The 12,445-nt window shown below is 36.4% G+C and overlaps 1 protein-coding gene across 5 annotated transcripts in view; it reads left to right on the top strand.

The window, feature by feature from the left end:
- LOC124154642 (glutaminase liver isoform, mitochondrial-like) overlaps positions 1–9,866 on the top strand; it is a 60,542-nt gene extending 50,676 nt beyond the window's left edge. For 3 of the 5 annotated variants that reach the window (XM_046528494.1, XM_046528493.1, XM_046528491.1), the window contains 2 exons: positions 1,499–1,639; positions 4,049–9,866. In XM_046528494.1, the coding sequence (XP_046384450.1) occupies positions 1,499–1,639; positions 4,049–4,277 (370 nt within the window). In that variant the 3' untranslated portion in view covers positions 4,278–9,866. The remainder of the gene's footprint in view (positions 1–1,498; positions 1,640–4,048) is intronic. The other 2 variants (XM_046528495.1, XM_046528492.1) reach the window with 2 other exon arrangements.
- The last annotated feature ends 2,579 nt before the right edge of the window (positions 9,867–12,445 follow it).

The following is a 12,445-nucleotide window of genomic DNA, read 5'->3' as shown; positions in this document are numbered from 1 at the left end:
AACAGAATGATGAACAAGAACTCTGACTTTACTCTTGACTTTTAAGCCAGGGAATTTATATCAATTCACCAAAAGTTCCACAAATAAGTCTCTCATTATCCTCAGGTCTTTATTAATTTTTAATGGATGGAAATCACATCTGCAAATATGGTATTGCTTGTGCATGATAAATTTTACATTTCAAAACAGATATTCTGCAGATTTCCCAAAAGGTACGTCTTACTTTTTAACTTTCAAATAAATACATGGATTTTTATGTGCTCTCGGGTCTGTTTAAAATATTAATATTTTCAAGATATGCATTGAACCATATATCAAGTGTGAACATTTTGAGAGCTATTTGAGAATTGTTTGCTCTTTACTTTTGAAATAAAAATAATGTCCTATGTTGTGACTTTTCATTACCAAGCTAAACTTCATGTTCTTGAGGACAAAGTGAGGCAATGAAGCAATGATTCAATTATTATGTTTTCTGTAATGTTATTCCTTTTTACATATCCTTCATTTTGAATCAAGAATTTTTCAAAGATATACAATCATTAAATTTTACCATTGTCTAAAAATAGCCTATGCTGCCATGTAATTATTTTTAACCTGGACAAGGGTATTTGCTTATTGATGATAGAATTGGCTAACTAGAAGAAACTGGGATCATGTGGAAATCAGTAACCAAACAATGAAAAATAGTATGTGACAGTTTGCTGCTTCCAAGGTTCTTTCTTTTCCTAGGTCAAATGCAGAGCAAAGGATAAATGGAAAATTGGTGGAAAACATTGGTGATTTAGACATTATAGGAGACATTACTTTCACTCACTGCCCTCTTCGGAATGGCTGACTCTTATTGTTGCTGTCTCTTCTATAGCTGTAAATTCTGTGTTTCAGCTCAAAATTACTTGAGGATTTATAAATACTATATACATATTACAGATTTTAATAAGCCATGACATTACATCCACCTCATAAATATATTTTTTGATGTTGAAACATTATTTCTTTTGTTTCATTGATATGCTTAATTATCTTTGATAATACAACTATCGCTTTCATTGATATTTGTTTTATGTAAGGTACATACTCTTTTGATGAAATGCTTACATTTTTCTAAAATAGTTAAAAATAACTATTGCCTAAAAATGTCTAATGAAAGTTGTAATATAATTTATTGCAGACATAATTCTGACTTTATGTTTACTCATTGGATTAGAGTTGCAGGGGAACTTCTAATTATCGAAATGTTACCACTAATTGCATCAGTTAATTATTAATGTAAGACACATCACATACTTACATTTTTTATTGGAAAAAATTCAATCTTGTTGCAAAGAAGGCTTTGGTTGTAGGATGAATAATAAAACTGTAATGGTAATAAATGGAGAAACTCAACATTTTAAGAAGTGACTTGAAATGGTAGTGAAGATGGTGCAGCTAGTTCAGTGAGACTTCATCATGGAGTGAGCTCATAGTAAACCAGAGGTCTACTCTATTGTTTTCCATGCAGGCACCGCCTTTCTGGGATGGACATGACTCTGTCTGATTATGATGGCCGCACTGCGCTTCACCTGGCTGCTGCTGAGGGCCACCTCGAGTGTGTCCAGTTTCTCCTTGAGCAGTGCAACGTTCCATGCAATCCAAAAGACAGGTGAGTCACTCTTTCTCTCTCTCACATCTCTTGCAATCAACTCTTTGGCAACTAAGGTACTGTTCAGGGGTTGATCTCTGTGTATTCTCCTGTTTATTTGCTGAAATACTAATATCATTGTTAGGATTGCTGCAAATTGCAAAAAATAACATCCCAACACTGATGATGCATGATATTTTTATAGTAGGTAGCTCAGTGAATCAGTAAATAAATCAGTTGTAATGGAAATGCGGTATGTCTGAGATGATGGCACGGGCAGGCATTCTCTAGAGTTGTCTCATACTGACTGCGTGAGGGACGCTAAGGCTCAGAAAAAAGGTAACAGCCCGGAGTCCTGTTAATCCTCTGGGGGAAGGGTTCTTTTGTGCTATCTCTCTCTCAAATGGTGCTTCTTTTTGGCTGTAGTGTGTGCTTACTAAAATAAAAGTACCTTCTGAGGAGACTTGTCATTACATTGGTGCTGAATCTTATAACTTATGCAGTGATGATTCCTCTTTAACCAGTTTATAGAACCCACAAGACCGGTTTTCAATCTGTAATGCATGGATTTTATTAAATTGGACTGAATCATTGAATCTCTGCCCTGTCCCTCAATGAGATACCAACCACATACAATGTGGCCCAACTCCATTTCTGGTCCATGGGGGAATTTAACAGATGAGAGCCCCATTGAAATTTTTGGGGTGATAAAAATCCAAAATATGGGTGCCTATAAGAACGAGGAATCTAGAAAAATACACATGAAGAGAGAGTACTTGTGAAGTATAGGAAGGTAATTCTGAAATCCAGAAGCAATACTTATCGGAATTCAGCTGGAATAGGAGGTAGCTGTCTTTGGTCATTCAATCCAGCATTTGGCAGCTCTTTTTGAAATAGTGGGACTAATAATTTATTTGGTACAATTAGTTATTAGTGATAACAAGCCAAAATGTTTGGGGTTATAAATGTGGGCAAAAGGTAATAAATTATTTCCTTTTGTCATGTTGGTTTGTGTTGTTAACCAAAAGTAGTGGAACTGCGATTATCACATCTTGTTATTTATTGTGAAGGAATTATTCCAGCCACAGCTAATCAAAATTTCTCAATCTTTTTTGTTCAGGTGATGTTTAACAGTTACATTTACTATTTGTGCGATTGCTTAATTTGATACATGGATAATTGTTTTCTTCATCCTATGTGCATTGTTTAATTTAGTCAAAAGTTTAAATTATTATGTTAATTAATAAAAGTATTACTGCTGTATTGGTTGTTGTTCCTATGGTAAGCTAAGAATGGCTAATAAATATGTAGTTAAATTGCGGGATATTTCGGATTCAAGGTTGCTTTTTAGTTTAAACATATTTGAGTGGGTTTAGTCAATAGGCTTGCAAACAAGCATGAAATCTGGACTCCTTCCATTCGGGGCCCATGACCACCAGAGTTCGTGTTTATTGCAAACTGGATGAAGGGTAAACAGAAACCCCCTTCGCAGGCCTTCCACCACTGCTGCTCCCATGCTTCCCTTTCTTTTCCACAGGGGTTACAGGGTTCCCACTCAACCGTGAAAATCTTAAAACTGTGAATAAGCCGTGAATTTCGTCTGCCGTGAAAAAACCTGGAAAAAGCCGTGAATTTCATCATAAAACCTTAAAAATCTCTCAAACTTGATTGTAGAACTACGATAGACGGATTAAAAGAAAAATCGATATTTCGATCATGTTTCAAGGCCAAGTCACGTGCAGATACTGTACACGCATTTACCTGCACACACGTATTCGAAGTACAATTATTAATTGGTCCGTGTGCCATGACAGCAAATTGACCTCAAGCCTGCGATTGGAAGACATTAACCCTGGAAAAAAATCAGGCACTTCTTCACTTCCGTGCCACCCTGCTCTCTCCATTTTCCCACTCACACCCTTTAGCCGGACCTGAATTTTGCTAAGTATAGGTGACGTCATAAGAGATAGCACTTTCATTGCTGCAGTTGCATTCAAGTCACCTGTTGTGCTTGTTACATTTTTAGTTAACGTGCGGCCGATGATTGTTACGTGATCAATATTTCTGCCTAAAATGCCTTATCTACAAACCATGAATTTGATGACATTTAGACCGTGAAAACCGGGAAAAAACCATGAATTTTATAATGTAGTCAGAGTGGGAACCCTGGATTATTTGAGGCTGAGAGCACTCTGCTAGGAGGGGAAGCACTTGGCAAAAAGCCAAGAATGGGCTCCTCCTTAATCTGATTAAGAGCAAACACTAACTCAGGCAGTCATGGGCTCTGAATAGGGAGAGTTTGGGCATTGCGTTCTTTTACAAGCCTCTAATTGAGTCATCAGTTTTGGGAAGGAGGTGTGTGATTAATCTACATTGTTGGCAGCCCTGCTAAATGGTCTCTTCCTGATCGATCCCTCTCATCTGGTACAGGTGGGGCAACACGCCCGTGAAGGAGGCACAGACGTTTGGCCATGCCAAGGTGGTGGAGTTTCTGGAGTTGTGGGCGAAGGAGAAGAAGGGTGGAGGTGACGATGAAGGAGGTAAGGACCAGGGTGACAAGAAGGACGACTCGTTCCCACCGACCCTGGAGGGGGGAGGGGGCGCGGCTGCCGACATAGTCCTCGATGACCAGCACAGCTCCAAAAGCCAGCTGCCGTAATGTACAGCACTTGGATATTTTGGTGGTACAGTTACATATGCGCAACAAGGCGTGTCTAGTCACAGTATTTTCAGTCCATACTTTATTGTTGTCCCTGTTCAGGCATTCATTTCTCTATGTTTGCCGTGATGTCATTATAATATCCCCTCTGGGCGACTGTCCCAAAATAAATATTTATGGAAAGTGTTTAGACAATAATGAGTCTTGTGAGAGTGGGGGAGTGCTTTATGTGTTCCATGCTGGGGCTTTCCCAGCTGAACATGCATATAATGTTCAGGTACCATCAACACTGTTGAATTAAATTTATGGTTTACGTGATGTTGTCAAAAAATTGTGTGTGAGAGAGTGAGATAGTGTGTGAATGAGTGCTGGGCTTTCTGTTTTGAGGGGAGTGGTGGTTGCAACCGGGAAGGGGAAGGTTTGTCGACTATTATTTGATATGTAGCACCCTTCTGCCTCTCCCCTCTTCAAAATTCACTCGTACATTGGGGCGTGGTTACGTATTGCCCATTTCCATTTTATGGTCAAGCAAATTGAGGTGGAAAGTTGGAAGGACTTTAAATTCCATGAAATTATCATTTAATGAGGTACACAAATTTGTAGGCATCAGGAAATAATTTGTAAGGAATTCAATCAGTTAAAGGGATGCTGCAGTCTTTAAATGGTCTTTGTGAATTAGTAATTTTTATAACTGTGGAATGAGGTTTGTTTGATATTTAAGACATTATTATGACTGCATTTATCTATATGTCAGTTGAAAGAATATAGAACAATTGTATTTTATTTTTTGAGTCAAAATAACCAGATCAACATTTTAACCGTTAATCATGAAACATTTCTAGCAATCTATTGCTATTGGGTTTTCCATTTTATTGATTGATATTATTTGAGGTAGGGATGTAGGTAATGAAGGAGGAGGATGAAGGGGGTTATGATGCAAATTCATCTCATGCTGTCCTTCTGATTTCCCTCCATTCTTTGACAAGCCTATCCCTTCCCATTGAGACTCCACTGTTTTCATTTCAAGGAAGCACAGGTCCACAATGTGGTATATTTTTATAGATAGATTATTTATTATCAAGTGTACATTGTTATTTTTAAATATTTATGGAAAACCAAGGTTAAATATGCTCATTTACCTTATTTGTGCTGCTACATCATGGTTTCTGTTAATTTTAGCAGTTTAAAAAAAATGAATCAGTTCAAACTTCTTGACTATGTATTTGTTGTGGTATTATCCAGGACTTGCTGTTGCAGGACCTGGAATTTTTATTTTAATGGTCCAAGGATAATTGCTGTTTTAAATCACCAAACTGATCAGCATTCCTAGAATTGGAAATGGTGTTAGTATTGCTATAATTGACAACACATTCCCAAAAATCCATGCTTCCTTGGAATATATTATTCTATGTATTTCAGGGAAACTCTTTCCCAGGTTACTCAGTCAGCATTTTGGCTGTAACATGCTGTTATTTGCTCTTTTTGTGTAATTTATGGTTGACTTCACTGATAAGTGAAAGTATAGGGAAAAATACTCAAGAGAAGTATTCATACCGGTAATTAATAATTGTGTAGTCAATTACCTGATGAAGGTGAGCTATTGAGACACCAGAGTCACAAGAAAAATTAAGGGATTCACTTTTCACCCCATAGCATATGGAGTCACTCTGGTAATTCCTGGTGGGAACTAAGGTCCTGCTTCTGGGTGCATTTTGCTTTCGACTTTGTTATAACTCATTACGAGACTAGGTTTTTTCTTATCTGAATATGAACTGAATTTATAGTGTAAAAAACTTGAAGGAATGCACAGAACAATCAAAGTTTCCCTTTCAGTCACTGTATCTTATCTGTAGTCACCACACTTTTCATTAAAATTTTTGCCAAAGAATTTTCAGGAGCACCACGGGGAAATTAGGAATGATTTTCAGTCATAATGAAAGTTAATCATTATACCCAGCTTTTAATTAAAAGCTGTTTTTCTACTTGCTTTGTTCTTTCTTATAGAATTTAACAGCAATGATGATTGGCGGTAAAAAATAAGAGAGCCAGGCTCAAATTTATATATACATATTTAGTAATCTTCCATGTTTAGTATGTGTATATTGATGAAAACATCAAATTTTCAATTTATACTCATTTTGAAGAGGATTTGTCAAGTACATGAATTAACCTTTTCAATTTTTTGAGTCCTTACCAATCAATGATGAAGGACGTTCACTCACTAAATATTTCTGGACAATTTCAAAGATGTACATTTTTTAAATCTTCAGTCTTTTCTGGACCTTTTGGAATAAAAAAGTGGCCATTACTTTTTTGAGGATTGAAGAAGAAGGCATTATTACTTCAATGAAAAAACTTGTAATAATTATTTTTTACTGTTACAATTATGAGACATTATGAGATTCATTGGTTCTCGTTGAATTTTTGCTGAAACTGATCACTCATAAATTTTGGTTTCAGTTCTGAGAAATATTTTACATCATGTATCTTAGAATGTGTTTCATGGAGCTGGATAAATTTTGATTCCATGTACTAAGTTTTTTTAGTCCTTAGGAAATTAGTTGTGCTTTATAATCTTGAGAAATGTAGGTCTTGCTCATTTACCAAATTGTAATTTTCTGTAAAATGATAATGTCTGGACAACCATACTTGTTTGGCTAACAATAATGATTACCTGGGTGATAAATTAGTTTTGGTTCATCAATGACATAATAATCTTCTATTTTACTGCAAGAAGTAGTGTTTAATTTTCCTGTCTCTCCTGCGAGGATTGTAATTTCGTTTTTTAAATTCATACATGATCGCCAATAATGGGACTCCGATGAGCAGAAAAGATGTGAGAGGCATGAATCAGGTTCAAATGCGAGTGGTACTTTTTTCAGTGATCTTATCTTTTGTATTTCATGGTTATTAACCATTGCAGAAAGGAAAAGTATCATGAAAGATGAGAAGATTTTAGCTAGATGTACCTGCTGCAGCCATGAATTTTTGTTGTAACTTACTTTGAAATGTTGTCTACTGCTCTTTTTAAATGATTTATAGGCGTTGAACGGGTTGTGATATTTGTGATAATGTCTGGGGAAAATATGTAATGGAAGGTTAATGTGGTGTTCCCTTTTTTTCTTATCCATTTCAGTACGCACTTAGCAAACAATGACACATATATTATTCAATCATTTATTAACTGCTATGAATCAATTACTGTTATTATAAACCAGAAACTCTAAAATCTCTTAGATTGTAATGAAATTATTAATCAATGACGTATAATGTTGGGTTTTCTGACTGTTACCAGTAGACATTCATAGCTGTTGCTTGGTTCTTTGTCTTTAAAATTTATGTCACTTCAATTATAGAATGTTCTCATCTTCTCTCAGAGAAGATCATTGGCCTCTTGTGTTTAAAAAAAACCTGAAAGTAAGAATATCCCACCAAGTACCTACTGTGATTAGGGTGTGACCTAGAAGATAATGGTCCCATTAGCAGAATGATTCTTAACTTAGGGTGCAAATATAAATCTTGATCCCAAACATGTACTTAAAATGCAGCATTTTTAAAAGTGGTGTAGGAAAATATGTATGTATGGCAATAAATTTGTCAATTACCGCAGTCCCTCTAATTCTCTGTGAAATGGTAGGTAGCCTTCTTGGAACATGGCATTTTGTCTGGATTGTGAAAGACGTCTTTATTGATTGCCTGTTGCTAAGACATATGAATGCATTCTCTGAATTGGCTCAAACCATACGCAAGTCATGCCAGGGAAATTGAAGTGGCTTGCTCATGAAATGAGGGAACTCTTTTGTTTTATGGTAATCTCATTTTTATTTCAAATTTCTCTCCTTTGGAGTATGAGTTGATCTTTATATTCCTCCCGAAAATTGATTTTGAGAGCTCATTTACCTCATCTATCAACATGATATGAATCTTATGCATTATTCAGCCTGATTTTTGTGTGCATGGTGGTCATTTACTGATTCAATTATTCTGATTGAGTTGAGAAGATGCTCAAATGCTGATACTAGGGTATTTTGTCGTTATATTTCTTTATCTAGGAATGAATGGGTTTTAATATTTGTCCTGTGATCAGAGAATGATGGTGAATTGGGTGTGCTTAATGAAAATATCTCTGGGACAGCTGAGCAATGAAGTCTGTATTTTTCATGCTATAGTTAAGTTTCTATTTGGCTGTAAGTTAATGATGCATCAGTAAAGGTTCTGTGAAAATCCCTCTTTGTCTAAAGGAAATGGGATATTAATTTGAATGGAAGGGACATAGTGCAAGGGGGGTCTAGATATCTCAGTGTGAGTGAAATCTCCCTCGTATCATACTTACTGTGTTGTTAGTAAGGCAATGAGGAAATCCAGCATCATCTGCCAGACAAAATGCCAAAATTCATAATTCAAATGACTCATATACGGTGTGTGATATAGGTGACAAGAGAAATTTATTGGATACTTCTCTTTGCCACCTATTAGTAATGGTATTAGAATGAATGTTTTGGACTGAATGTTACAAAAATCTTGAAAAAATGATACCCAGTGTATTTATTAGCAGTTTTATATTGGTGAAATGAGGTTGTGCAGTTGACAGTGTTTAGTGTATGAATCTCTTGTTTTGTAATGTCTACATACTATGTGAATGTTTGGTTGAACATTTGGAGGTCTTATTAAATGCAAATTAATGCACGATATCATACCAAAGAGGAGATGTTCCTTTGCAATATAAGCTTGTATGTGATTTTAAAAACTTTATGACAATAAGCTTCCATGCCTTGTAAGCAGTACTGAAGAGCTATAGTTATCAATCTGGTATAATTACTATTCATTTGTATAATATTCATTGTGGTTTCTGAGGACACATTGGCTAACATAATTGAGTACAGCATTTTGAGCTCACCTTTTATCCTTCTGATTTCCTGTGTAATTTCATGGGAAAACACAAGCCATTGGAAAGCAAGTGAACAAATGGATGGCTTCCATTTCGTTGCAGTATTCTGAGTGTAGCATTCCATGCTTGCTTTTATTTGAGATTTCAAAATGCAGGCATAGTGTATAAATTATTCTACAATAAGGCAAGTCCTTGCCATGTATGTAGTACATACTAATGTTTTTCGATTGGCATGAGGAATGATGGCATTCATTCGTTCACGGATGAGTAGCTGACATCCAAGATGCAACTGCTTCTTGACCATGGCTTTATTGTGCTGTACTTGAGCTTTTCAAATCCCCAGTGTGATAGGATACCAAATTTATATCAAAGTCAAGATCTATTTATTGAATGTCCTAAGTGACAGAAAACCGCACCAATGAACATTTATTGATTTTAGTGAGATTATCTCATTAATTAGTGGCCAAAATCTGATGATTGTTCACATCATTGGCTGTTACTTAATTAGTAAGGGAAACAATTGTTTCTTGTAAGTACCTTTTAGATTTCCATAATATTTTTACATAAAGTGACCTCCTGTTTCTCTTGTTATGTTTTTGTTTTTTGTTTATAATTGTGTACTTAAATGTATTTGTGAGAAACCAGGATATTACTCACTGTGTAATGCATGTGTCAGTAATAAAGACAATGCTAACAGTAAATGATTTTGCATAATTAAAAAAAAATTGTTTGAGTTACAGCTCGTGAGAAATAATTTTCTCAAATATTTCTTGTGGAAGATTTATTTTAACTCTTAAGTGAGGACTTGCTTATAATTGAGGTTAGATATTTCCTCAATGGTTAAAATAGTTATAAAAATCAAACTAGGTTACTATTCTTATACTATAGACCAGAACGAGACTTGAGGCATAGGCAGTGTAATCAGTGTAAACCATCTTAGGTGATTATGCTTGCCAGGTGCGGATCCAAATTTCTTCAAAATGGACAAATGACCGTTTGCTAGTGGCAAAGCAGAAAGGCAATTTGAGAGACAGAAAACCCAAAATGGTATCTGTAAAACGTATTTATTGCATATGTTTAAATTTGAACATCCATTTGATGTTTCCCTGTCAGAATGGTCAAAATGACATTTTAAATCAATTTCATGCAGCATATCATAAGTTGAGGTGTTTTTGAGGTTTGGAAGTCCTGCTGCTGATAGAGAGCAAAATGACCAACTACCGTATTTACTCGTGTAAACCGTGCCCTTGTGTATCCTGTGTAATCCCATTTTTGGGCCGGCTTGTGAGGAAAAAACTTCTTAGCGCTTTTAGCAGTCTATTATAATTTTGAGGATTCGTGTAAGCCGCACACCCCACTTTTTTCACCGGCATTCCTGGAAAAAAGGTGTGCAGCTTCTACGAGTAAATACATACGGTGATGTGCATGAGCTAATACCCATTTACCTCTTTACTGCACGCTTACATCCAACTCATCTTGTTTGTTGAGCCCCGAGAGGCTAGTCTCGTGAACACATCATATTTATTAGTCTTAGCAAATGTCCAGAGAAGGTGAGATGGGTGGAGGAACAAATGATGGATCATTCAAGACTTTTGAAAATGTATGGAGGGTGAACAGCTTAAAAAGTAATATGCATAAATACAAAATTATATTAGTGTAGTGTAATTATGGTGTCATTATTTTGCACACCTCATCAAGTGTACAGATATTGGGAAGCCAATTGGCTAAAATATCATTTAGAGCCCTTCTGTCCAGTGCTGCACACTTGTCCCGAAGTAAACACGACCACCTTAAATTTTCATGCTTTAAAAAAGAGAATTTTTGGGCCATAAATCTGATGACATTTGCCTCAAATATACTGAAAAAAAATGATCTACAGAAGAAAATCAGAAGAGTTTCGGCGGTTGAGGATCAACTAGGATCAGAAAAAGCTAGGTCACCAGAGAAGCAATGTTGACTGCTAGGCTGCTCAAAGAGATGATGAAAAAGGAGAGCACTACTCTGTAGTTGTATGATATTGCTTGACATAATTTTATTTATCTTTATTATTGACCATAGTCACAGCAAGGCAACAGCTTGGAAGCATATTATTTGAAGGAAAGAGGAGAGAAAAGGAAGTGTTGGCTCCTACTTGCTGCTATCAACAAAGTAAGCAATTCATAATGATGAATCCTGTTGATCTTCACTCACTGCAGCTAAAAACTGGCACGGGGAATTTTGAGGAGGAAATTGAAGCTAGCCGAGAGACTGAATACCGGGAGTTAGACGCCAAATGGAGTGTTTTGGTTCGTGTTGGGCACAACTTTTGTGTTATTGTATGACATATTTCTTCTTTTGGAAAGCCAAAATTTTGGAGAACTCTGACGTGTAATCCATGGATGGTGCTTTTACTCCAATTGCTACATTATTACAACTGCCAAAAGGTTATTTCTCGTGAATTTTGTGGAATATATTCACATATTTCACTTCTCCCCTACTTTATGGATCTGCCTTTGGACTCATCATGATGACTCCCTTGCCAGTTCTTAGTTGTGGCCTGTGTTTTTGTCTTAATCTGCACATGTTACATGTACGACACCTGTATCCTGTGATGGAGTTTGCTTTAGAGAATTCATTCCTCCCCCTGACCTGTCGTATTTTCTCTTTTTTTGTGAGGTGCTGCTCATTCAGGGGTGCCGACTTACAAAAAATATTGGGGGGGCCCAAACCGGGAATCTTGCCCCGGTAAATTTTATAAGTAGTGAAGTTTTAGTTTTTTAAGCATTTTAGAAGAGTCATATGATCAACAATAGAACCCTGTTCACTCAAATCTCGATATCTGGACACTCCGGGGAAAATCGACAAGCCTGACACATTTTTTCCTCACATCTGTAACGATTTTTGGGGGGGCTCGGGCCCCCTCAGGCCCCATGGAGTCGGCGCCGCTGTGCTCATTTAATATTCACGCTATAATCTTGAAAATTTCAGGATAAGAGTAAGCCCTTGATATCACTTACCTGTGCCTGAAATATAAAACCTTTACCTTCGATCAAGCTTCATTGCTAGAAAAAATTTGGTTTTGGGTGGTTCATTTAAGAAGGGATTATATTTCCGGTGGAGAGAGTTCGCTTGAAGGAGATGGGCTTTAAAATATATTTTCCAAACATTGTAATTGTGTATTTCAACCCCTAGGCCCTCCCTGCTCACTAAGGTCTTGTCTCTAAGAAAATACAGAGGTAAAAAGTTTCATATTTAAGGCAAATGCTGACAGGGGTCCACCATACAAACCACAGTGGTGTAA

Source organism: Ischnura elegans, chromosome 2 (assembly GCF_921293095.1).
Source record: "Ischnura elegans chromosome 2, ioIscEleg1.1, whole genome shotgun sequence".
In the NCBI taxonomy this organism is placed as follows: Eukaryota; Metazoa; Arthropoda; class Insecta; order Odonata; family Coenagrionidae; genus Ischnura; species Ischnura elegans.
The sequence above is the reverse complement of the archived record's forward strand: the minus strand, read 5'-3'. Positions and strand labels throughout refer to the sequence as shown.